This window comes from Chrysemys picta, chromosome 8 (genome assembly GCF_011386835.1).
Source record: "Chrysemys picta bellii isolate R12L10 chromosome 8, ASM1138683v2, whole genome shotgun sequence".
Taxonomy (NCBI): Eukaryota; Metazoa; Chordata; order Testudines; family Emydidae; genus Chrysemys; species Chrysemys picta.
Window position 1 is genome coordinate 60,456,488 of NC_088798.1, and position 27,862 is coordinate 60,484,349.

A 27,862-nucleotide genomic window follows, 5' to 3' on the forward strand; every position below is an offset into this window, starting at 1 on the left:
ACTGTCTGGTAATTCTCCACTATCTGTGAAATACCAGGCTATCAGAAACAACATGTAATATTCACACTGTCTTTGGATGTTCTGATCTGGGGAAACAATGTAAAGTTCTACCACAGCAGTCTTATCTGAGCAACTGGTTGGTTGCCAGAAGCCAGATTTATTAAACTTGGATGAACTATCCATTTTAAAAATTAAATGGCTAACTGAACTTACACTTATTTAAAAGTCCATCCTGAAAAAATTAATCACTTGCAGCTAGTGCAAAACTACTTTTATAAAGAGCAAGGTGCCTTGCTAGCGTCTTCAGCTTAACACATTCAGCATTCATTTAGAAATTAATCTGACAGAAACTGAGCAACAAATGACTAAATCTTCCAACAAAATGAGGTAAAAAAGGAAAATTAACAACATTTTTTGGACAAAAAGCATTTTTTCTGATTCAAGGACGGTGTCATTTTACCTCACAGAGTAGTAAATCAATGATGTGGAAGACCATGCAGAGTGGGAACTTGGCAGTAAAGAGGGTGAGAAACCACTGGGATGCATACATATGAGCTTCCAGGTTCAAGTCTGAGAAATGGCTATATAAATCAGGTAGCTGCTCCTAGAGTAAGAAAAAAAAAGAGGGGGGGGGGAATGTTTAAATGTCACCCAAGGATCCTCCAGCTTCAGAAACACACTGCCAGCAAGGTTATTGGAGGCTTGAGAAAAGAGGAAAGTGAAATCCTGGCTCCATTAAAGCCAATGTGCATTTTGCCACAGACTTCAGTGGGGACAGGATTTCACCCTCATTTTTTGGCAGCTTCTCTGTGTTACCCACCACAGATTCTATCATGCTAGCTATTAAAAGCAAAATCAAATCAATAATATACTATGGGATTAGAGAGAGAAATTATAGGACATTAAATATGGAAAGATAGAGTAGTTGTGCATGTATAACATGTGTGTATCTATCTATTTTAAAAAATCGTTAATGCTTTTGTTATAAATGGTTTATTCTGGGAAAACAATGAAATTATGGACATTGGAGCAGGAAGTTTAAATCAGCCTCAGAGATCATGAAAGATAAAAAACATTAACAATCAGACAACAAGGCAAGTTCCACAGGCCAGGAATGCAGTATACACCAACTACCAGGTATGTAGTAATGTCAATTGTAGATTATATACATTGGTCATTAAAAATGCATTTACTCGATAAAGTTCATTGTAGCTGTTTGGTACAAATATTGAAAAAAACATACTGAGAACAAATTAATGTATTTTTTAAAATGTAGCAACACTTTATCTGAAAAGTATCAGTACATTATAAACATACACAAATTGTCATCCTGGAAAGTGAGTTCAAAGGGGTTGTGTGCCCAAGATTGTATTTTAGTTTTTAAATCTCAGAAAGGGAAGTTTGCAGAACAGTTGTATTTTTACTCTGGTTAACTGAATCCAACAGCAAGCTTCCATTATTGTAACTGCACCAGAGGTCAAATCTTAATGGACTGTTAATAATGGCTTATTAGTCAGGACAACAGCGTATAAAACTTGTAATATTTCAGAGTTAAATTGTTTTTAATACAAAAAATTAAAATGTGAGGAAAAACTAAACACATATCGAGTCACAATAAGATGACCCATGGCTTGCAAAATTATCTGTGGTGGATTTATTTTTCATATTCATAGAATTGTCCCAACTTGTATAATATCATAACTCATAATGCAAGTCATGCAAACCAAGACAATCCTATACCAAAATATTCTCATATTCTGTTAGAACTCAGAAGTTCTACTGTAGTCGCATCAATTTAACAAATAAAAAGAGAAGGGGAGAGAAAGCCATAAATATCTTCTCTTTGAATCAAAAAAGTTTGCAAGAGTAAGAATATGGAAGCCAAAAGAAAACAGACACAGACCCAACCCACAATGTTTGGCTTCAGATCTTAAATGTCCCTCACTTTGGGGCTCTTAGGATTCAAGAATTTGGTCCAATACACTTCTGAAAGGAGAAAGTTGTATTTTTCTAAAGCTGTAAGAGAAGAGTTTACCTCTTCCCCACCCAACATTACCACGTATGAAAGGACAAGAGTTCTTGATCCTGGTCCTACCTGCATTAGTTTCTCTAGTTGGTAAAATTTGCAGTGAAGATCTTCAAAGTTATTTTTGTAGAGGTCTCGCAAGCCATAGTCATACATGATCTTCACCAGCACACAAAAGGCCTGCTCCTCTGGCATCTGCAAGGAGAAATACACAAAGAGTCTTTGAATGACAATGCAGAGATTTGAAATATCATAGCTGTAAAATTTTAAAATTCCCTTTGCCCAAGGGATTGTAAGAGAGTCTGAAAAAAATATAAATGTTTCAATTTTTTAAAATTCAAAATTACCTTTAATTTTGAAATTTTCTGAAATTTTATTTTTTAAAACATTAAAAAGCTTGAAATAAAAACCAAATGTTTTATTTTAGGTCAAAATAAATGTTTTGTTTGATCTGAAACTCATACTTTTCCTCTTTTCAATTCATCACAATTTTTGAAAAAGTTTGGTTTTGAGTCAACCTGAAACAAATTTTAAAAAAATATTTGAACTGCCAGCAAACCAGAAAAAAAGAACAGGTGTACTTGTGACACCTTAGTTTTTGCTGATCCCGACTAACATGGCTGCTACTCTGAAACCTGTCAGAAAAAAAGAGTTATTCACACAGTTCTATTAGCTACCAAAAAATCTTAGGGGAATAATTTATTCTCCTTGAGGAAAACATTAGTTGGGCCTTGTCTATACTGATTTGAAACAGTGTTAGGATCTTTCTTCAGAACCTTATTCAAACACAGTGTAAATAGTATTATAGTCTCAATTCAATGCTTGGGGCTGTAAATGCACAACTGCCATTTAGCATTGCCACTACAAAGGTAAATGAGAATATTTAGCTTAGCTGGTACATAATTCTCATCTAGAAAACCACGGTAAAAAACAAATTGTCACCAAAACAGTCTCTGTCAAACTGGACATTAGACAAACACTTCTCAAAAATTCTAGGCTATATCAGGCCCTCATGGGAAAAAATGCAGAAAGGGAAAATTACAGCCAACTTCCAGGTGCATTAAGCAGTCGGCCCGGGTCAGGTTTTCCATGACTGAGGATGCAACAATGAGCTTGGCCCTCCAAACATGTGATCATTCTGAGACCTCTCCCAGCAGCATGACTCCCTCAGAAGCCCTGCTACACCATGTCCATACCTCCTCATCCAAATGATACTGAACGCTTTAATCCCTGCTGGGGCTCTACTCAAGATCCACTTAGGGGCTGCACTAAATCAGTCAACCTCACTTTTGGAGCTGTGCTGCCTGGCTGCATGCCCTAATGGGAGGGGAGGTTGTGGGAAGTCTTGTGTCATCATAGCCTCCCTTGACAGTATCCCTGACTTCAGGGGATACCGTAACAGGGTATGTGTGAGCGGAAGCTATTGCAGACACAAATCAGGACTTTAATCACAAGAATGTCTTACTTCTGCAAATACCACATAAGTGCCAATGAACAGAAACTACTTCTGAATATCTGAGTGACAACTCTTGACCTTTTACTATTTCTGCTTGCACGCAGAATCTCTCTCTAGACAAATGTCAGCAGTGGATAAAAGCTGAATAGTTTTCTTCAAAGAGAATTTCAGTCCCTTTTTATTGACTTCTAAGATTTCACTTTTTAGTGCCCAGACTAAGATCACGCCTTGCCCCTAGGCCAAAACTGGTGCTTTCTTTTTAGCCAGTTTACATGAAAGTAGCTGTTGAACCTCAAGAACTGCCAGCCCAGCTGCCAAGTGTCTGTGCAGACTAAGATCAGACATAATAAGCTGTTATGAGATCTTAGATCTCTTGCCACAATTTTATCTGACAAGATGAACCCCTATGGAGGACAGTTAAAGGCTGGAGACCAAGTTAAAAAGAGAAATTAATAGCTTTATCCTGCATGAAGAGTTTGGGGACTTGGGTCTGTTCTTTCTAAAACATAAATGTAAACTTCTTTTACTTGTTCATATACTAACAAGGAAATTATGTTCACACACATGTGCATGTTCACCCAGACACATGCATGCACACACACATTCATCCCCATCCAACACATATGGTGTGTTGGCACTGCAAAAAAAAAAAAAAAAAAAAAAAAGTGTGTTCTTAACTCAGGTTAAAATAGCACGGAAAACATAGTACCTCAGGTTTTAACTTGGGTTAGCAGGTGAAGTTTAAACCTCTAAGGGAACCTGGGGTTGAACTCAAGCTGCAAACCCAGGTTAAATGCCAAATTGCTGTGTATTCACTGGTATTTTAACCCAAGTTAAGAATAGACCTTCTTTTGCGATGAAGACATACCTACAAGGAGTAGGGAGGGATTGGGAGTTTGTTGTGAGGCCAAGTCTTTTACAGGGAGAGGCCATGGAGACTTCACTCTTAGGGGATAGGGATTTCCCCAGTATTACCAATCCCAAGAGTCCAAAATCATGAATCAATGCCCCAAATTTATGTTGTTATTATTAAGCCAATGAAATTTTAAAAAATAAATGTTGGTTTCTTTTAATTTGCTTTGTTTTTTGAGCTCCTTTTCCAACCATGATTGCTAAAAACTTACCAATTTGTTAATAATGAGAACTAAGATTCTAACATAGTCACATGAATGGAAGAGCTGGGCTTCAAGAAGCACACAAAATAATGCGAGTTCTGTGGTAAAATCACGACAGCTGGAGACAAATGGTTCCCTGTGATTGGGAAATCTCTGCTCATATTTTGGTGGGGATTTCTCCAGAAGAACTATGAAGACCCAAGATGGAGGTTCAGGCTACCAATCCACCCCTAGACGACAACTGCAGAGGGAGGAAAAAGCACCCCCTATCCCAGAAGAATACAAAAGGCCTGGGGACAATGGGACCATGTAGAGATTAACAAGGCTTAGAGAGGTTCAGAACAGACTCAGTAAGCATTCAGGACAATGGACTGGCTGGGAATGGACAATCTGGGGGAGCTAGGGGCTTGAAGGATGCAATCATCTACCTCTCCCCCACCGGAGCTCCTAAGCTACATCAGAGAGAATTTGCTTCCTCCCCTTCTCTGATCATTTCAGTTTCATTTCTTATTAGGAATGTATGTATTATATAGGCGTATTAAAATGGGTGTAATTGCCATTTGGTGGTCCCTAGAAATACCTTTCAAATTTAATCACAAACTCTAAAAACACTCAAAGGTAATTCTACATAGTAATGCCAATGTAACATCACACATTTGGAGATAAGGGGAGCCAAATGAAAATTCATCATATTTGGAATTTGGCAGCTTATTCATTTTTTGAACACTTGTGTCTCTACAAATAGCTTTTCTTATCTGAACCAAACTTAAAAAAAAAAAAGTCTACTGTTGGGTAAGAAATGCTATGTAAAATATCTGATGGAATGTTTGATTTTGGAATATATGGGAGTGAGGTGTGGGGGGAGGGTGATAATGTCATTCTAGTTTCAATTGTGTCTATAAAAAGACTATCCTCTCTCCACAATGCTCTTATTGGGTATCAGCTGCTTAGATCTTCAAGACGTCATAGTTGCCTTTTAAGAAGATAATACTTATGCCTGAAACAGTCTGAATTTTTCTTTTAGACATCTTACTTAGTAACTTATTTCCTCTTGGGCTGTCCGTGTGAGGGATAAATTTTTAGGGGTCTTCTAAAGAACCGTACTCTAAATGGAAATAAATTCTGAGAGTGATTAATGTGATGTTACCAAAAAAAGCCTGGCACTGAAAACAAGCAATAGCCTGCATAACTGTTTTTTTAAAATGCTCTTCACAATATCCCATTTCTTAACTCCATAGATGTATCAATAAATTTGTTTAGCAGCTCGTAAATATCTAATATTTTTCAACTGTTCTAGTATCTTGGAAATTAAAGATGACAATACAAATTAACAATCAAGCATGTCTTTCAATGAATGGGTCAAATCCTTTATTTAGTTTTTGCTCATGTGGAGATTTAAAAGTGACTTGGAAGCACAAGACCTCTTGAAAGTCAATGGCACTTATGCTCCATTTGGGTGAGAATCCCACCCTCGGACAAGTTCCCACTAACTTCAATAAGAGTTTGCCTGGTAAGGACTAGGTTAAAAATGAAATGAAAATCCATTAAAAACTTCAGGATTTGGCAAACAAAGTATTCAAAAAAGTATTCTTTACCGTCAAATAAAAACTGACCACTACAAAATATATAATAGCTTCGATTATAACAAAACTTAATTATTCCTGACCTAATGGTTTCTTAAGAACATAAGAATGGCTATAATGGGTCAGACCAATGGTCCACCTATCTAGCTCAGTATCTTGTCTTCTGACAGTGGCTGGTGCCAGAATCTTCAGAGGGAAATGAACAGAACAGGGCAATTATCCTGTGTTCAATCCCCTGTCATCCAGTCCCAGCTTCTGTTTGTTTTAAACCTGCTGCCTATTAATTTCATTGGATGACCCCAGTTTGTATTGTGTGAAGGGATAAATACCATTTCCTTATTCACTTTCCATTCATGATTTTATACACCTCTATCATAGCCCCTCTGTTAATTGTCTCTCTCCTAAATTGAACAGTCCCAATCTTTTTAATCTGTCCTCATATGGAAGCTGTTCCATACCCCTAATCATTTTTGTTGCCCTTCTCTGCACCTTTTCCAATTCTAATATATCTTTTTTGAGATTGGATGACCTGAACTGCACAAAGTATTCAAGTGTGGAGGTACCATGGATTTATATAGTGGTATTATATCATCTTCTGTTTTATTGTCTATCCATTTCCTAATAGTTTCTAACATCATGTTAGCTTTATTAACTGCCGCTGCACATTGAGCAGACGTTTTCAGAGAACTAGCCAAGATCATTCTTGACTGGTAACAGCTAATGTAGACCCCCATCATTTTGTATGTATAGTTGGGATTATGTTTGGCAATGAACATTATTGTTCATTTATTAACATTGAATTTCATCTGCTATTTTGTTGCCTAGACACCCAGCTTAGTGGGATCCTGTGACGTACCCATGTACCCTTTGTAACTCTTCACTGTCAGCTTTGGACTTAATGATCTTGAGTAATTTAGTATTGTCTGCAAACTTTGCCACCTCACTTTTCACCCCTCTTTCCAGATCATTTATGAATAGGGCCCTACCAAATTCACTGCCATGAAAAAAGCATAACGGACTGTGAAATCTGGTCTCTCTCCATGAAATCTGGTCTTTTGTGTGCTTTTATTCTATACTATACAGATTTCACAGGTGAGACCAGCATTCCTCAAATTGGGGTCCTGACCCAAAAGGGAGTTGCGGGGGAGGGGGGGGGGGTCACAAGGTTATTTTAGGGAAGTTGCAGTATTGCCACCCTTACTTCTGCGCTGCCTTCAGAGCTGGGCAGCTGGAGAGCATTGGCTGTTGGCTGGGCGCCCAGCTCTGAGGGCAGCACCCCACCAGCAGCTGTGCAGAAGTAAGGATGGCAATACCATACCATGCCACCCTTACTTCTGCGCTGCTGCCTTCAGAGCTGGGTGACCAGAGTGTGACGGCTGCAGACCAAGGACCCAGCTCTGAAGGCAGCAGCGCAGAAGTAAAGGTGACAATACTATACCATGCCATCCTTACTTCTGCGCTGCTGCTGGCAGCGGCTCTGCCTTCAGAGCTGGGCTCCCAGCCAACAGCTGCCACTCTCTGCCTGCCCAGCTCTGACAGCTGCACTGCTGCCAGCAACAGCGCAGAAGTAAGGGTAACAGTACTGCAAACCCCCCTACAATAATCTTGTGACCCCCCCCCGCCCCACACAACTCCTTTTTGGATCAGGACCCCTAGAGTTCCAACACCGTGAAATTTCAGATTTAAATATCTGAAATCATTAAATTTACGATTTTTAAAATCCTATGACTGTGAAATTAACCAAAATGAATCGTGAATTTGGTAGGGTCCCAGTTATGAATATGTTGAACAGCACTGGTCCCAGTATAGATCCCTAGGGGACCTTGCTATTTACTGCTTTCCATTGTGAAAAATGACCATTTATTCCTAGCCATTGTTTCCTATTTTTAACCAGTTAATGAGCCATGAGAGGGCCTTCCCTCTTATCCCCTTACTTTGCTTCATATCCTTTAGGGAGGGATCTTCTGAAAGGCTTTCTGAAAGTCCAGGTATACTATATCCACTGGGTCACCCTTGTCCACGTGCTTGTTGACACCACCAAAGAATTCTAATTGATTGGCAAGGCATGATTTCCCTTTACAAAAGCTGTGTTGACTCTTCCCCAACATATTGTGTTCATCTACGTGTCTGAAAAAAATTGTTCTTTACTATAGTTTCAACCAATTTGCCTGGTACTGAAGTTAGGCTGACTGGTCTGTAATTGCTGGGATAGCCTCTGGAGACTTTTTTAAAAATTGGAGTTACATTAGCTATTCCACAGTCATCTGGTACAGAGGCTGATTTAAGTAATAGGTTACCTACTACAGTTAGCTCTGCAATTTTATATTTGAGTAGTTCATATTCTTATTTGTAGATGAACCACATATTTGTAGAGATATAAGCACATGTACTTTCTCTTGGCATCAGGCAAAAAGGATTCCACAGGGAAGGAAAAAATGGACACAAAAACTAGCACTGGTGAATATTTGACCAAGTGAATATTTTCACCAAGTTACAGTACTAAATTTTTAAAATTGCTTCAGCTTCATCATGTCAGAGCTTTCACTTTGTAATTTACTCACATGCAGCAGCAACACCGCAGCAAGGAAGGACTGTCCCTGACAATAGCCAATGTCTTCATCATAAACAGAGTATGCCTAGAAAAAAAATAAAGGCAAGTTTAATTTCTTTACTGAATATTTAAAATCCAAGTATCTCTTGTCGCAAAATGCAGTATAACTAATGCAGTATTCAGATCATGTGATATTCTGGAGCTAGAGGCACTGAAGTGCATGGAATTGTAACCACTTTGGTGTAGGCTTAATGTGCATTAAATAAAACATTTATAGATCGCTGCTTGTCCTTTACTGACACTGTATATTTTCAAATGTGCTGAAAATGTTGGGCCTTATTCTCCTCCCATTTAAACCAGTGTGGATCAGCAGTAATTTCACTGAAAGCAATAGAGTTACATCAGTGTAAAACTGATAAGAGAGGAAAATTAGAACAGTTACCTTTAAAAAAGCCAAACAAACTGTTACATGATAAAATTCTGGGCCCTGAGAGTGTTAAGAAGAAAACCACCAAGGGTAATTTGAAATGGAAATTTTCTCTATAAGACAGCTGTCCCTGCCTTATTAGCATACTGAAAAGGAATAATAATACTCAACTGCAGATAACAAGGTTGTAATTCCATGGAGGATTTCAGATGACATCATAGGAATGAGGCTTAAGACAATGTTTTCCAAAGATTTGAAAGCTTCCCTTCAGGAAATGAAACCAACTGCACCCCCTTCAAGCCATCCTGGCATTGTTAAAAGTCTATCAACATTTTAGAATTTTAATTAAAAGGCTTTAAAATACAATTTGATCTATGTCCTTATATTTTTATTTTGTAGATCTTAATAATGATACCTACTCTCCTTTCCTACATGCTTTGAAAAGCAGTGAAACAGTTACCGTAGACACGAAAAGAAAATATCGACATCTGAACTGGAACTCACTGAAATGAAAGGTTCTGTTCAGACCTCAGAGCTTTCATTTGAAGTTCTCTGAAAGCTCAGGCAGACATCACATCAGTTGCATTTTAGCTCATGTTTTGAAAAGTTTCTTCACAACCATAACAGCTAGAGACTACTTTAAAAAAAAAAAAAAAAAAAGCTGAAACTGGAGGAAAAACTGCTTCACCTAATTCTCCACTGGTGTAAGATTCCTGAGAGATCGTATGCCAATCATGAGGTTAGCATTGCACCTGTGTAGCTCTAACTTGTGCTGCAGCAGGGCATTTCTGAATCAGGGAGTTGCAAACAGCTCCCTGCCTAGCCCTCGCACTCTCTGTGAAGAATCAAGCTTTTCAGCCATAAACTCTACAGATATGTTATGAGCAACTGGGTAGCATGATGACAGGTTTCAGAGTAGCAGCCGTGTTAGTCTGTATCCGCAAAAAGAAGAAGAGGAGTACTTGTGGCACCTTAGAGACTAACAAATTTATTAGAGCATAAGCTTTCGTGGACTACAGCCCACTTCTTCGGATGCATATAGAAGAAGTGGGCTGTAGTCCACGAAAGCTTATGCTCTAATAAATTTGTTAGTCTCTAAGGTGCCACAAGTACTCCTCCTCTTCTTTTTTTGGGTAGCATGAGTAACCTAGTGATATAATTCACATGGAAGTTTCATGTTGCCTGTATTCCTGAGGGTACAATTAATGACACGCAGCAATAGTTTTGTTATTGCACTATTCATCCAGGTCATCCAAATATCTGACTAATGTCCCAGATGTTGCTTTGATTATGTTGTTGCATCGCCAAAACAAGTAAAACATGTATTGTAATTTTAAAACAAATCCACACCCACACGACATTCTCATTAAACCATCAATGTAAGTGATGCTTTGCCTTCTGTACACAAATGATCTGCTATAGAGATAAAGTACAGGATAAACACAAGACTAATCAAAAAGAAATTTTCAACATCTGTCTCTGATGCTCTGCTAACATTTTGCACTTTGCTTCAGCTGAAAGTGGTTTTTTAGGAAGTTTTTTCTTCTTTGGGAGATATTACATTTTGAACACCCAGAAACATGATAGTACCTCACAAAATAAAACAGACATAGTCCTGCCCCAAATAATAAATTTAATTTTAATATGACACAAATAGCAAGAGCCATAGACATAGGCTATGTCTCCACTACCATAAGTGCGAATCACAAAACTGTCTCCACACCCTCACAAACAGCTGATCTTGTAAGATAATGGTTTGAATTGGGACCCTACATTAGTGTTTTGTTTCTAAGTCTCAGGGTACATCTACACTACAGGGGGGAGTCGATTTAAGATACGCAAATTCAGCTACGTGAATAGCGTAGCTGAATTCGACGTATCGCAGCCGACTTACCCCGCTGTGAGGACGGCGGCAAAATCGACTTCTGCGGCTTTCTGTCGACGGCGCTTACTCCCACCTCCGCTGGTGGAGTAAGAGCGTCGATTCGGGGATCGATTGTTGCGTTCCAACGGGACGCGATAAATCGATCCCCGAGAGGTCGATTTCTACCCGCCGATTCAGGCGGGTAGTGTAGACCTAGCCTCAGATGAGACAAGGTTGCAAATTCTACTTAGCTGGGGATAAACTGGATAGTGTGGGAATAGGATAGTGTAGGCAATATTCACATACAGCTTTTTGAAAGGTGTGGTAACACATGAAAGGTAGAATTATACATTATAGTCATATCTTGGACCAGATTTTTTTTGGACAACCTTGCCTTTGTATCAAAAAGGATATTCACAGCATTGGGAGAATTACCAATATAATCCACAATCTTTTCACAGAAACCAAATTCTGTATTTTCTGTTTAATCCACAATCTTTTCACAGAAACCAAATTCTGTATTTTCTGTTCTTCTGGAGCCCCTCTAAACTAAAAAGTAAAAAAGGTTCTGTGGGTGAAGTTGCCATCATCAAGTGCAGTCAGTAGCAATGAACAGTCAGTAGCAATGAACCCTCTTCTTAGTCCCGGGGAGGCAGGGCCGGCTCCAGGGTCTTGGCCGCCCCAAGCAGCCACAAAAAAAAAAAAAAAAGAAGCCGCGATCGCGATCTGCGGCGGCAATTCGGCGGAAGGTCCTTCGCTCCTAACGGGAGTGAGGGACCATCCGCCGAATTGCCGCCGAATAGCTGGACCTGCCGCCCCTGTCCGGAGTGGTCACCCCAAGCACCAGCTTGCCAAGCTGGTGCCTGGAGCCGGCTCTGCGGGGAGGAAAGCCATTTCCACTTTTGTTTCAAGTTCTTTTGGCAGATTTTTATTGCAAGAAGACCCATCTAAAACTTTCATGTAGTGCATCTTCATTGGGATCTTGTTGCAGTGCTTACAGTGGATGATGGCAGAGGAGCTAAAGAGCATTAAGATACATATCAGATTCTTTTACTGCTGGTCCATATTTCAATCATTAAATGCATGGCTCTCCCACAGCCCCTAGTACTTGCCCAATAAAAGCACAAAATGCTGAAATATTTTGGGAATTTCAACAAAAGTGAACTTGCATCTCAAAGAAAATATCCTGAAACTGTTCTTTGCTACTGCTGAAAATTAAATAAATTTGATAGTGACCATCTCCTATACTTCAGTGAGAGTAATAGATTTGTCATGAGTTCTAACAAAGCATTTGTCCTGCAAAATATTTGCTGAATTAACTGCTTCCATTTTGGCACTGAGGCTGGCAACAACTGTAGCACAATCTGAGGCAGACTCTGGGTGTTAACGACATACACAGCAGCAAATAAGGGGGCTGTGTTGGTAACAATGGGGCAGCTAATGTAGTTTTTCTCGTTTCAGAAATGTCATCACTGTTGCCCACAATGTCATGTGTCACACTCACTAGCACGTTTCTCACTGTCATAGCTCCAGGAAAGATGACAGGTTCTTAAAATATCAATGTGGTCTGAAAAACAACTATGCTTGCTCTTACTCATCTGAAGCAACCAGCTACAAAGAAAGGAAATAATTGCTTTTAAATATCATGGATAAATCTTCCAAATCAGGGGTTTCCAGTTTCATTTCTACATTGTGGCATATGAAATCAAAACCATCTGGGTCTATCACACAATATCTCAGTGGATGGGTTACTTACCTCTCTCAAAAGCTGAGAGAAATTTGTCCTAGCTGACAGTTAACTTCTCTGGCCAACAGCCCTAACACAATTCTCAATGATTTTTGCCAAGAAAGTCTAAAACTGATATAAATGGGAGCTGCAAAGCATGCAGTGTCTCTAAACTATCCCCCTTTTTGCCCTTGATTGGCAGAAACTAAGGAAGAAGTAGCTCTGTAAAGTAACAATTTTAGAAAGTTTTTATGAACAGTGTTCATTAAATGTCTCTGTTAAAAGGAGCCCACATGTGTCCTGTACAGGGAGTCTCATGCACTCATATTTCCTACTGCATTCCAGCTACCCTTGCTGGAAACTAGCTGTGGCCCATACACAGTATCTTTGTATCTATATAGCTTACTAATCTTTTGGTTGTATTAAACACGGAGTAACCAGAACAGAGACCACAACAGCCCAGATCCATTCTTTTTATCATCTGCTCAAATGCAAAGAGATTAACATCCTCAATTAGATAAGGAAACAGATTCACATAAACAGCTTAATACTAAAACTGAAACCTGATTACTAATTTTGACAAATTTAGCTGCTGAGGTTACAAGGTAGTGCTTAATAACTGGCAGGAGCTGTCATTCTTGTAAATGGATGCTAGTTTGGGTAAGTGTTTAATTAAAATTGGTCTCCTGGTCTACTAACCCAAGCACTGGATCAATATAAAATGTTTTTTAATTAAGAGTTAAAATGGAATGGATTCTGGACATGTCCTAACCAGTGCCAGGATTTGTTAAAAAAAAAAAAAAAAAAAAAAAAAGAGTGTTAATTAAGAAAAAGCAATAAGGGAATATGTTTTTTTCATCTGAATTCCCACATGTCTACCAGTCTGTGGGTACTTAATCCCTTATTTATTTAGTACTTCCTAAAGTTGTTTCATATCTGCCTTTTAAAGAGCAGTGCCGTTCAGTAGCAAATACCCAAAGAAATAGCCAGTCATTTATTTTCAGCATTATAACAACATCCACTATTTTTTTCACACTTTGAAGAACAGTAACACAAAACTAATAACAAAGGATAGACATTACACAGGATTCTATCTGTGGCGGGCAATAATTACATAATAGTTAATTGATTTAAAAATAGCAACAGCTAACTAGTTCAAAGAGTATGTTCTATGTCAATTAATTATTGTTAAAATATTCTGGTACAGAAAACAGGAAGTATTCGTGAGGTAAATGTTCCTTTTTCATCATCAGATTTTCATTTCATGGTACAGAACTTGTAGATAGAAACATAGAAACTGTGATAACAGATCAGACTAATGTTTCCTCTATTTCAGTATCCTACCAGATGCTTCAAAGGAAGGTGCAAAAAACCACAAAATGGATAATTATGGAGTAACATGCCCATCGGGGGAGTTTCTGCCTAACCTCAGGAAGTTAGAGGTTGGCTTACACTCTGAAGCATAAGGATATACATCCCTTGTAATTTTTAAAATCTTTTCTTATGTAACTGTGTATATGTTCTTATTGTTCACATAAATGTCTAACCCCTTTTAAATTCTTGATACACTCTTGGAACTCACTGCCACAAGATATCAAAACCACAAGTAAATAGTACGGAAAAGATGAAAAACTTCAGTACTGGCTAGTAATCAATTAAAGAAATGTCAGGCAGTCATATTTAGGCAGGATTTGGGTAATTTACCTAGCACCTGCTAGTCTGAGCACTAAGCCTTCTCGCCAAGGTAAAAAAGACTCGTGCTGCCAGGTCCCAAAGACAAAATCATGAGGGCTAGAGATTTTTTTTTCAAATGAAACATTTGATTCTGAAGAAATTAATAGCATTCGCCCAGGAAAGTTTCATACTCATCCCAGGTGAGTGGATTTTTCAAGCTTCATGTTTAGCATATTTCAAAATACAAGGTTTTATTTTGTTTTTTGTTCTTGTTCTTTTGTTTCAGTTGTTTTTTGTTCAGTAACTTGTAAAACTTTACATTGCAGAGCATCGCTACAAACTTTACTTCATCAATTTACCCTCAACAATAAGGGTGCTACCTACAGGGACTATCACAATATTATGCAACGAACAAGACCATCCACAGGAATTTTTCAAGGCAACACCCTTTTAGGAGCACCTAGGTTGCTTTCCAGACCTCTTAAGACAAAATCATGCTTCCAGTGAAGTCAATGGGACTTTTATCATTTATTTGAATAGGGACAGGATTTGTCCTTTAATGACCTGAGACAATTTAGCAAACCTTTATGCTGGTATTCTTCTCTGACTGCTACTCAGAAATCTTTGCTTACTGTCATAAGTGAAGAGTGAGATTCCTACACCTTCCCCTCCTCCCACAATGATATAGGATTTTTTTAAATTAAAAGAACAGACTTCTGAACAGACAGGCTGTAAGTCTCTCCTGGGCAATCTTGTTCAACTCATTAATAACAATCAGAAACTGAGCCACCTCTACACGATCAATAGCTTCTTTATAACAGCTATCAGTCTTCTAGAACTTGTAAGGGATTTTCAAGTTATCACAACATCTATAGCACCTTGTGGGATCAACACAGCCTCCTAAAATAGCACTACTGATATGGAGTAGTCTGCTGATCCAAATAGAAGAATGCAGAAGTCTACGGTCAACAGAAATGCTCTTTAAAAAAACTGTTATAGAAAATTGATTGAGATCCGAACCTTAACAGAATTAAGTAGATTTAAAAATTAGAAATATATACATTTCAAAGGTGAACAGAAAGACTTCTGGCTTGAACTTAAACCCTCAGATTTCTCTGATTCTGCTGCTACTGTGGATGATGTCACTAACATGAAAGCAGGCTAAGGAATGCATCTAAGGAATGCAGGCTAAGCTCCAAAGTGAGATGAACTTTGATCATTTTGCCTTCCCAATCAAGAAAATTGATTCAGACATGATAGCTCAGCTCTCCCAAGGTTCCATTGTACTCAGAACCCATAAAACTTCCACATACTACCTAGGAAATGTGAAATTACAATCATATTGCCAATTTGCCTTTAACACAGTGAGTCAGTCACACTAAACTACAATAGAGGACATTCAAATATCCTTCTATACCTTCCGCTTCGGGAAGATCTGCATTTTTTCCAGAGCTCGCATTTACCCCTCATCTTCACACCAGTGTAAGCACACAACAGAGCTACCCTCTTTTTGGCAAAAGTCATGGATGGAGCTTCCTTAGAATCAGGTAACAGCATCTTTCTCTCATCTGCAAGGGTCACTGGTGAACAACACAGCAAGCTTCCCCTCCCACGAGTAAGTATCAAGCATACTGGATGCAGAGGACATCAAGAGACTGGGAGTCAAAGGCAGGTTTTCAGGACTACTGCAATCCCAGCTTGCTTTTTATTATCTATTTTTGTGTCAGTACCATATTTCTAAGGATGGTCTGAGGGATATGCCAACAATTTGTGATGAAGGAATTAAACCTTTATATTACCAAAGTTATACTCTAATAGAACTGGCTTTAGATTATATTATACTTGTATTAACAGAATTACACTGCACTTCAATGACACCGTACTTCCAGGGGCTGATTTTGAATTAAGTTTCTTTTTTCTATGCAACAGTGGGTCTTATATAAGAATCTGAGCTCTTTGCCATTTCCTTATACACAAGCAGGCTCCCACCTAAAGCAGTGTCAAAGTGGGAGCAGTAGGGTTTTAACCTCTCTTTGCTCTGAACTGCCTTTTCTGACCCTCATATAATTCACCTCTCTTCTTCCTTCTGCTCTGCCCACAGCAAGAATCTTTATATTGCTCTCATAATTGGATTGCAGGAGAAAGCATATTGCACAGAAAAAGCAACACTGCTCTCTCACCAATGGGTAGGGTATTCAAACAGACTGTGCATGCTGTAACAGAGTCTGCTGGAGTCTTGGAGTATCACCTCGGGAACTGTCTTCAGTCCCCAGGCAGCAGTGTGACTATCCCAAGGTTCCACCTGAGCTTGGAGCTGTGTGTCTCTCATTTAAGAGTTTATAGTGCTGAGAGGTTAGGAAGTTATTTACTTCATGTTTGATCTCTTAATAATTTGGGTTGTACAGTAATTTACAACTCCGCACCCAAATCAGTTGAATAGCTGATTGTACGTCCAGGTTGCAGAATAACAGTATTCCTACTACTTTATCTAACAAGCTGGGATATCTTGGCTAGATCATATAATACACCCTTCCACACCACTGCATTTACACAGAGCTATGATTATTGAATTATTTAATCCACTTATGAAGTACCCACTGCAAGGCATTTCAGTTTCACACAATAAGCCTCATGCAGAGCTATAACTACAATTTGAGACTGGGAGAATGAAGAAATATTTACAATCTCTTCAGGCAGGCCTCCTAGCACAATAAATCATTTATTTTTCCTTCCAGCACTGTGGTTTCACAAACCTGACCTTTTAACTGGTGCAGTCTCAGCAGAAAATTCATATGTGAGACTAGTATTACTCCTTCCTTGCTGTGCATAGAGGGAGAGTCTTATTAATATGTACATTGAAGAGGACAAGATAATATTACAAAAATTTTTTGCTTGAAATGAGAAAATGTTTACAAAATTGCTTTTCAACCCTGGAGTAAAAAAAACTAAAATTACATTTAAAAAATCCTTAAACTGATACTGTTTATGCTTTAAGCATCTCCACGGGCTGGCACAACAGGCTGTTGTAGGAGTCAGGCCTGCCCACTGACTAGCAACAGAAAGGTAGTAGATGAAGGCAGCAACTTTTCATACTGTAACTTATGGGGAACACTAGGGAGGCAATTAGGAAAGTTGCAAGTGTGATGTTTTGGGGTTCACCCAGGCCATTAAGGGATTCGGCCACCCAAGGCTAGCCTTAGGGGTGGGGCGAATGGCCAGGGAACCATGGTCGGAGCGGGGTAGGGGTGTGTGTGTGCGAGAAAACGCCATCCAAGTGCTGCAAACTGGCAGGCCTGGGCTGCTGGAGCAGGGGTGAGTGCAGCAGAGCCCGAGGCTGGAGCCCTAGCCAGATGGGCAGGGGGTGGGCGATGCTAGCTGGGGCTGCCAGCCTGGCTGGGAGGTGCAGGCACCAGGGTTTGTCCTGCGGAGCCAGTGGGCCAGCCCTGGGTCTCCCCCCCACTCCCATGAGGTGGGCAATGCCAAACAGCCTGGCGGGGAGGCGCAGGCAGCAGGGCTCGCCCCTCCGGAGCCAGAGGGCCAGCTTCTGGGTCCCCTCTTCCCATGGGCACAGTTGTCAGGGGGTATATGGCTGGTCTCAGAAATGCCTCCTTCTGCAGCCCTTCCTGCAGGTGATGATGGGGGGAAGCCCAAAGAGCCCATGGGGACCAGGGGCGATGGGGAAGGTGCGCCCATGGGCACCAGGGATCCCAAAATAAAGTTCACCCAGGGTACCATTTTCCCTAAGGCCAGTCCTGCAGTCACCGACTGCTGTAGCCCTGGGTGTTTTGTGGCTGTGCAGCTTTGGTCCAGAGCTCTGACCCCAACAGCCTGCCAGCAGGACACAAGCCTCATGCTGGCTTTGCCCAACCTGGTTACTACTCCTGGCAGGCAGACCTTAGTACCCTTCTAGCCCTGAATTGGCTTACAAATCATCCTACTGCAGGGACCAGAAAAAGACTTTACAGACACAGTAAAACATTCCAACCTGTTAGCTTTCTAGAAGCACACATGGTACAGGTCTTACATACCACTGATGATTAATAATGAAAGCAAAACAAGTTTGTTAAAAAAAGAGCATGGATTAAGTGATACCAAGTAAATAAGGATAAAGGTAGAGATGGTTGCAAGCAAATTTAAAACATGCATCTAAAAGACTAAAACTGAATCTAGAATGATAGTCTTTTTTCAAGATGGTTTCTCTAACTCAGTCTCCTTTCCAATTTTTACTGGCCAGGACCTATCACAGAGAACAAATCACTTGGTTCCTTTGTCTCCTAAGGTGAAGGATAAAGATGGAATCTCTCCCTTATATCCCCAAAAGGATTCTCTTTGCCTTACAAGTCAGGAAGGCCTCTTGGGGATTCAGTCTCCTGTGTCTCTCTGGGATACAAGACCCATGGTAATTCTCTGTCTCTTGAATTCAGGATCAGGATAACCCCCCACCAGTTTAGCTTGACAGCCTTGTTTATGGCTAATCTACAAATCAAGATAAACCCACATTCCTTTGTCAAGGACACATCTGTTTATCATCTTTGTGGAAAAATTGGAAAGAGTCCAGCGGAGGGCAACAAAAATGATTAGGGGTCTGGAGCACATGACTTATGAGGAGAGGCTGAGAGAACTGGGATTGTTTAGTCTCCAGAAGAGAAGAATGAGGGGGGATTTGATAGCAGCCTTCAACTACCTGAAGGGGGGTTCCAAAGAGGATGGAGCTCGGCTGTTCTCAGTGGTGGCAGATGACAGAACAAGGAGCAATGGTCTCAAGTTGCGGTGGGGGAGGTCCAGGTTGGATATCAGGAAAAACTATTTCACTAGGAGGGTGGTGAAACACTGGAATGCGTTACCTAGGGAGGTGGTGGAGTCTCCTTCCTTGGAGGTTTTTAAGGCCCGGCTTGACAAAGCCCTGGCTGGGATGATTTAGCTGGGAATTGGTCCTGCTTTGAGCAGGGGGTTGGACTAGATGACCTCTTGAGGTCCCTTCCAACTCTGATATTCTATGATTCTATGATTCTATGATTTACCTAAGCTAGGCTGTCTGGTCTTAAACATGTTCTAGTAACATCACAGAAAGGAAATCCATAACTTCATATATAGCATTAAACCATGCATTTTACAGTGATATGAATAACCAGCGTGTTATTAACTTTCACATGATATCTCCCAAGGCATATTTTGTCCAAACATTATTGCAGTAGTGTGTACGGTGTGAATACAGGGATGCCTAGGGTCACAGTAAGGATACGTGGATATAAAGAAGAAGAGAGTACTGAAGGAGAGGACACTATAATGGAGTGAATCAGGACAGAGGTTTGAAGGATAAACAAAGGAGAAATCGACTGGATAGCATTATGGAGCAGCTTTGCCACACTGAGGTGTGAGCCAAAGAGCAAACAATCAAAATAGGCACATCATGGTATAAAAGTTACATGTCATGATAGCACGAATCAATACGGCGTTTCCATTACATTATCTCCTATAGCTAAGAGAGTCCAAAGGAAAGTACATTGGGCATGATCAGTACTAGTTCCTCCAGAAAAACACCTTGTAATTCTCTCTCTGAGGACCAAACACACAGAGACTTGGTCAATTGCTGCAGTGGGATTATGTTATTCCATTGTAAACCAACTGCTGTGCTGAATAATTCATCCCCATTTCCACAAGCATGAGTAGGATTAAGAATAAACTATAAACTAGATGACGAAAAAAAAGGAAGTGTCCAGCAATGAAAGGTGCCATGTCACAAATGATGCGGATCCGCCTCCAATGCCTCCGTTTTTATTGGAAACATTGACACCCACTTTGAGCCTGTGAAATAAAACACAACCACGTTTGCAGAAACAGGTGAGTGCCGCATTTATTTTTGTTTGGTTCTTTGTACAATAAGATTATTAACCTATACAAACTGGGATATTGATTTCTCTGCAACATATTTGATTCTTCCTATTCAAAAGTCGCAGCAGTTGTTTCTCCATCAAATACAAGCTGCTTTAATCAGAAAATGAGAAAAAACAACATGCCTCAAATTAAATTGTGCACTGCAGATACTCCAAACCAAACTGCTGAGAAGATTATTTCTGCCAATTGCTTTATATCTCTATAGCATAGTGCCTTTAACTAGATGTGTAGGCATGGAAGTAGGTCACCAGCACTATTCCATTATACCCAGCGACACAGAGAATGAACTCTCCAAAAATAGCTTTAATTTTCATAAAATTTACAAAAGTGCAAGAAATGAAAACACTTGATCTGTAAAAGACTAGCCAATCTGAAGCCCCCAAATGAAACTTATAGAGTCAGTAACTGCTGGTTCTTTTCTCATCACCCATTGCCATCTTCAGCCTTACAAGTTCATTTTTAGAGTCTTAATTTCATCACACAAATGTGCTGCAACAGAAAAAGCTTCACACTTTCCTGATTCCCTTCTATTCTGAAGAGATTAAGAGAAGAAACAAGAACTGACAGATCCATTAAAACATGGCAGTGAGCTTTTAAGTCTTCCTTCTTATCTGACGATTCAGATCATTTCTCATTTCACTGGGGCACAGAGAAAAACTCTCTCCTCTCCAGCTTTCTACTCTCCTATTGCAGAAAACAGAGACCTTTCCTGGCCCTATTAAACAGCAGCATTCTTCAAATGTCTCCTGTTTTCACATCAGGAGACCAGCAAGAGTGCACAGTATCTGTTAAAAAACTCTCTCTACTAAAAAGCTGCCAAGCCATTGCTTTCAGCACTGGAGGTTTTCATAAAATCATCTCTCTTAGGCCTGGTCTACACTACGAGTTTAGGTCGACTTTAGCAGCGTTAAATCGAATTAAGCCTGGACACGTTCACATGACGAAGCCCTTTCTTTCGACTTAAAGGGCCCTTTAAACCGGTTTCTTTACTCCATCTCCGACGAGGGGATTAGCGATAAAATCGGCCTTAGCGGGTCGGAATTGGGGTAGTGTGGATGGAATTCGACGTTATTGGCCTCCGGGAGCTATCCCATAGTGCTTCATTGTGACCGCTCTGGACAGCACTCTCAACTCAGATGCACTGACCAGGTAGACAGGAAAAGCCCCGCGAACGTTTGAATTTCATTTCCTGTTTGCCCAGCGTGGAGAGCACAGGTGACCACGCAGAGCTCATCAGCACAGGTAACCGTGATGGAGTCCCAGGATCGCAAAAGAGCTCCAGCATGGACCGAACGGGAGGTACGGGATCTGCTCGCTATATGGGGAGATGAATCAGTGCTAGCTGAACTCCGTAGCAGTAAAAGAAATGGCAAAATATTAGAAAAGGTCTCCAAAGCCATGAAGGACAGAGGCCATAACAGGGACGCACAGCAGTGCCGCGTGAAAATTAAGGAGCTACGGCAAGCCTACCACAAAGCCAGAGAAGCAAACGGAAGGTCCGTGGCAGAGCCGCAAAATTGCCGCTTCTATGCGGAGCTGCATGCCATTCTAGGGGGTGCAGCCACCACTACCCCAACCGTGTGCTATGACTCCCTCACTGGAGAAACACACAGGGAAGAGGGTTCGGGGTACGAGGAAGATGAGGATGGAGGTAATGTAGATAGCTCACAGCAGCAAGGAAGTGGAGAAACCAATTTCCCCAACAGCCAAGATATGTTTGTCACCCTGGACCTGGAACCAGTAACCCCCGAACTCACCCAAGACCCTGAGGGCACACAGGGGACCTCTGGTGAGTGTACCTTTGTAAATATTACACATTTTTACACAAATATTACAAAAGCAAGCGTCTTTAATGATTAATTTGCCCTGGCAATCGCGGCCAGTACAGCTACTGGAAAAGTCTGTTAACGTGTATGGGGATGGAGCGGAAATCCTCCAGGGACATCTCCAGAAAGCTCTCCTTCATGTACTCCCAAAGCCTTTGCAAAAGGTTTCTGGGGAGGGCTGCCTTATCCTGTCCGCCATGGTAGGACACTTTACCACACCAGGCCAGTAGCATGTAGTCTGGAATCATTGCATAACAAAGCATTGTAGCGTATGGTCCCGGTGTCTGCTGGCATGCAGACAACATCCATTCCTTATCGCTCTTTTTTATCCTCAGGAGAGTGATATCATTCACGGTCACCTGGTTGAAATGGGGCGATTTTATTAAGGGGACATTCAGAGGTGCCCATTCCTGCTCTGCTGAACAGAAATGTTCCCTGCTGTTAGCCACGCGGTGGGGGGAGGGGTGAAGTGATCATCCCAGAGAATTGGGGGGGTGAGGGGGGTTAGTTGGGTTTGTGCTGCATGTTAACCCGGAAACCGCAGCCCCTCCTTTTACATTGCAAACCCATTTTAAATCAACCCAATTCATGCTTGATATGGGAAATGAGGGCGCTGCTGTTTGAAACCATTCCCACATGTTAAGAAGGTTAAAAAAGCCAAAAGACTGTGGCTTACCATGGCTGCCTGCAAGGCGAAATCTGTTGCCTGGCACTGCGTGAGTGATCTCTCACCCGAAACCGGCAGGCCCTCACTATAAGAGGAAAAATGCGACCTTGTAACGAAAGAGTGTACCCATTGTTCTCTAAAATGTGTCTTTTTTAACCACCTCTCCCTTCTCCTCCACCAGCTGCAAATGTTTCTCCTTCACAGAGGCTAGTGAACATTAGAAAGAGAAAACGGAGGACGCGGGACGATATGTTCACGGAGCTCCAGATGTCCTCTCACGCTGAAAGAGCACAGCAGAATGCGTGGAGGCAGTCAATGTCAGACATCAGAAAAGCACAATATGAACGAGAGGAGAGGTGGCGGGCTGAATCGTGGGATGAACAGAGCAAGTTGCGGGCTGAAGATGATAGGTGGCGTCAGCTTGCAGACAGAAGGCAAGAGTCGATGCTCCGGCTGCTGGAGCATCAAACTGATATGCTCCAGCGTATGGTTGAGCTGCAGGAAAGGCAGCAGGAGCAGAGACCGCCGCTACAGCCCCTGTGTAACCAACAGCCCTCCTCCCCAAGTTCCATAGCCTCCTCACTCAGACGCCCAAGAACACGGTGGGGGGGCCTCCGGCCACCCAGTCACTCCACCCCAGATGATTGCCAGAACATCAGAAGGCTGGCCTTCAATAAGAGTTAAAGTTTTAAAATGCAGTGTGTCCTTTTCCTTCCCTCCTCCCCCACCCATCCCGGGCTATCTTGGCAATTATCCCCCTAGTTGTGTGATGAATTAATAAAGAATGCATTAATGTGAAGTAACAATGACTATTGCCTCTGCAAGCGGTGCTCGAAGGGGGGAGGGGAAGGTGGGGTGGTTGGTTTACAGGGAAGTAGAGTGAACGGGGGAGGGGGGCGTGGAGGGTTCATCAAGGAGAAACAAACAGAAGTTTCACACAGTAGCCTGGCCAGTCACAAAACTCGTTTTCAAAGCTTCTCTGATGCACACCGCGCCCTGCTGTGCTCCTCTAACTGCCCTGGTGTCTGGCTGCGCGTAATCAGCGGCCAGGCGATTTGCCTCAACCTCCCACCCTGCCATAAATGTCTCCCCCTTACTCTCACAGATATTGTGGGGTGCACAGCAAGCAGCAATAACAATGGGAATATTCTTTTCGCTGAGGTCTGAGCGAGTCAGTAAGCTGCGCCAGCGTGCTTTTAAACGTCCAAATGCACATTCCACCACCATTCGGCACTTGCTCAGCCTGTAGTTGAACAGGTCCTGACTCCTGTCCAGGCTGCCTGTGTACGGCTTCATGAGCCATGGCATTAAGGGGTAGGCTGGGTCCCCAAGGATCACGATAGGCATTTCAACATCCCCAACGGTTACTTTCTGGTCCGGGAAGAAAGTCCCTTCCTCCAGCTTTCGAAACAGAGCAGAGTGGCTGAAGACGCGAGCATCATGTACCTTTCCCGGCCATCCCACGTTGATGTTGGTGAAACGTCCCTTGTGATCCACCAGGGCTTGCAGCAGCATTGAAAAGTACCCCTTGCGATTTATGTACTCGGTGGCTTGGTGCTCCGGTGCCAAGATAGGGATATGGGTTCCGTCTATGGCCCCACCACAGTTTGGGAATCCCATTGCAGCAAAGCCATCCACTATGGCCTGCACGTTTCCCAGAGTCACTACCCTTGATATCACCAGGTCTTTCATTGCCCTGGCAACTTGGATTACAGCAGCCCCCACAGTAGATTTGCCCACTCCAAATTGATTCCTGACTGACCGGTAGCTGTCTGGTGTTGCAAGCTTCCACAGGGCTATCGCCCCTCGCTTCTCAACTGTGAGGGCTGCTCTCATCCTGGTATTCTGGCGCTTCAGGGCAGGGGAAAGCAAGTCACAAAGTTCCATGAAAGTGCCCTTACGCATGCGAAAGTTTCGCAACCACTGGGAATCGTCCCACACCTGCAGCACGATGCGGTCCCACCAGTCTGTGCTTGTTTCCCATGCCCAGAATCGGCCTTCCACGGCATGAACCTGCCCCAGTAACACCATGATTTCCACATTGCTGGAGCCTGTGCCTTGTGAGAGGTCTATGTCCATGTCAATTTCCTCATCACTCTCATCGCCGTGCTGCAATCGCCTCCTCGGCTGGTTCGGGTTTCGCTTTGGCATGTCCTGGCTCTGTATATACTCCAGGACAATGCGCGTGGTGTTCATAGTGCTCATAATTGCCGCGGTGATCTGAGCGGGCTCCATGATCCCAGTGCTAGCTATGGCGCCTGGTCTGAAAAAAGGCGCGAAACTAGTATCTGACGGACCAGGGGAAGGAGGGAGGGAGGGAGAGAGGGAGGGCCGAGTGACAACATGGCGTACAGGTACAGGGAATTAAAAAGAAAGGTGGCTGTGCATCAGGGAGAAACACAAACGACTGTCACACAGAATGGCCCCCCCCAAAGATTAAACTCAAAACCCTGGGTTTAGCAGGCTGTTGATTTCACGGAGGGAGGGGAAGCAAATGAATACAGAACAAATCTATTTTTTACATCTTAAGCTGGCAGCCGACTGTGCAGCATGACTGATAGCCACTGCAGTACGACGACGATGGATATCAATCGTAATATGCCATCTTCTACCAAAAGGCAAGGGGCTGCTGCTGTGTAGCAACGAGCCCCACGTCTGCCAGCCCCACGTCTGCCAGCCCCCAGATCGCCCCCGGCCTCTTCTGGGTGCTTAGCAGAAAATACTGGGCGACTGGCAGAAAATAGCATACTGCGACTGATAGCCATCATCATCGAGACAGTTGCATGTCTGCCCAGGTGCCCATGATTGACAGCCACTGCAGTACGACGACAACGGACACCAGTCGTAATATACCATCTTCTACCAAAAGGCAAGGGGCTGGTGCAATGCAGCCCTACGGCTGCCAGCGCCACGGCTACCAGTCATGCTGCACCGTCTACCGCCAAAAGGCAGTTAGCTGCTACTGCTGTGTAGCAATGCAGTACCACGTCTGCCGGCTCCCAGATGACATATAGTGACGGTGAGCTGATCTGAGCGGGCTCCATGCTTGCCGTGGTACGTTGTCTGCACAGGTAACCCAGGTAAAAAGGCGCGAATCTATTGTCTGCCGGTGCTCTGATGGAGGGGGAGGGGCCTGACATGTACCCAGAACCCCCCGCAACACTGTTTTGCATCATTCAGGCATTGGGATCTCAACCCAGAATTCCAATGGGCGGCGGAGACTGCGGGAACTGTGGGATAGCTACTCATAGTGCAATGCTCCGGAAGTCGATGCTAGCCTCGGTACTGTGGACGCGGTCCGCCGACTAGAGCACTTAGAGCATTTTATGTGGGGACACACACAATCGGCTGTATACAACCGATTTCTATAAAACCGGCTTCTATAAATTCGACCTAATTTCGTAGTGTAGACATACCCTTATAAGCAAGTTCATTAACTTTTAAAAATTGTTCTTCTAAAACTTGACAAGGTTCTTGTACTATGTAACAAACTCAGGACCAGATCAGATATAGGCACAATAGGCACATTCCCAGGGCCCTGGCTCGCAGAGACATGTGATGCTGTCAGACTGATTTCTGAGGTTTGTTTTTTTTTAATTATATTTCTAGCCCTTATATTACTGTCATCAGGTGGCTGTCTCCTGGGTGCCCCTTTGTGGCCTCAACAGCCCCCAGCCTCAATTTCCCCCTTCCAGGCACTGATCGCCTGCCCATATGCTCCACCATATGTGATAAAGCGGCCATGCTTGGCAGGTGTACCTGAAGCAGGCAACGGCACAACCAGCGCACTAGCCTCAGTTTCCTGTTTCTTCCTGTTTCTTCCTGTCCCCAGTAACTCCACACAAGCTTTCCAAGTATAAATAGCTATTATCGGGGTTAATTTATTACAAACGGTCCCACACAAACACAATTCAGATTTCCCCAGCACAGTCAGAACAGCACATTCATTCTCTCAAATCCCAACACACCACGTACAGCTCTGAACATCGCTCACCAGCTCCAGCATCTCTCTTTAGACTCTCAGGTACAGCCCTGGCATTTCTCACCACACCTCCCCCAGGTACGGCTCTGGTGTCTCACACTAGGCCTTGCCCCAGCCCCACTAGCTATGGTGCTTCTCTGCCCTGCTTCATTCTCAGGTCTGGCTCTAGCTCTTATAGGGAGCATCAGCAAGTTCATCATCCACCAGCATTCAGCCTGCTCTGGCCTTTTGGCTTCAGCTCTCTGGCTCAGAGAGCCAACAGGCATCTCCATCCTCTGCTCACAGCCTTCAGCCCTGGGCATAGCTCTCTGACCTGGAGAAGTTTGTAGGTGACTCCCCTAATTTACTTTCTGACTTCTGCTTTCACCAGCCTGACTTGGCTCCACTGTTCACCAGTGAACTCCCTCCTTCAGCGACATCCCCTTGCTAAAGCTCTCAACCTAGTCCTGCTCTTCTTATGAGCTTTGTACTCTCTCTTGACTTTGGGCTGTCTCCCACTAGCATGCACCTGGACCACAACAGAATAACTGAGACCAATTTCATATAAAGGGCCAGTTATTCTGTTACAAATGTGAATAAGAGCTTGAAAACATGAACTTGAGTGCAACTAATGCAGCGATGTCTGCACGGAGCCTGCACGGAGCCTGCAGCAGAGGTAGGAGCAGCACTCACTGGGGCCGACCAAACTATTCTAGGAGGGCACTATGCCAAGGTTTAAGGGGCACCCTTCCATTGCTCAGAGAGCCCTGCCAGTACTCTCAGCAAGACTGGAGGGTCAGGGAGCAGCCAAAGTCATCAGTCCAGAGGAGAGGGAGCCTCCTGGTTCCTCCAGGCAGCTGGGGTAACAACAGGCACAGCCTGGGGAAGAAGCAGGCTCCTGCTGCAGGGGTCCGTAGGAGCAAGAGCTCCAGTTACTGGGGGAGATGGCAAGGGTCATTGGTTCTGGCACTCTACAGGAGGTGGAAAGGGGGCCAAAGTCACTGTCACATCTCCCAGTGGTCAAAAGAAGGGAAGGTCCAGCATTTGCAGTCCTTGGCTGGCCAGGAGGAGCAGGGGTCACAACTGCCTGC

General features: G+C 42.7%; 1 protein-coding gene across 10 annotated transcripts in view; it reads right to left on the reverse strand.

Moving 5' to 3' along the window:
• RABGAP1L (RAB GTPase activating protein 1 like) overlaps nucleotides 1-27,862 on the reverse strand; it is a 525,894-nt gene that overhangs the window by 123,925 nt on the left and 374,107 nt on the right. For all 10 annotated transcript variants that reach the window (XR_010589791.1, XR_010589793.1, XR_010589792.1 and 7 more), the window contains 3 exons: nucleotides 8,742-8,816; nucleotides 2,096-2,221; nucleotides 461-604 (listed from right to left, as the gene is read on the reverse strand). Coding sequence is in view for 6 of the 10 variants with exons in the window: in XM_065554561.1 (XP_065410633.1) it covers nucleotides 461-604; nucleotides 2,096-2,221; nucleotides 8,742-8,816 (345 nt within the window). In the remaining 4 variants the exon portion in view is untranslated. The remainder of the gene's footprint in view (nucleotides 1-460; nucleotides 605-2,095; nucleotides 2,222-8,741; nucleotides 8,817-27,862) is intronic.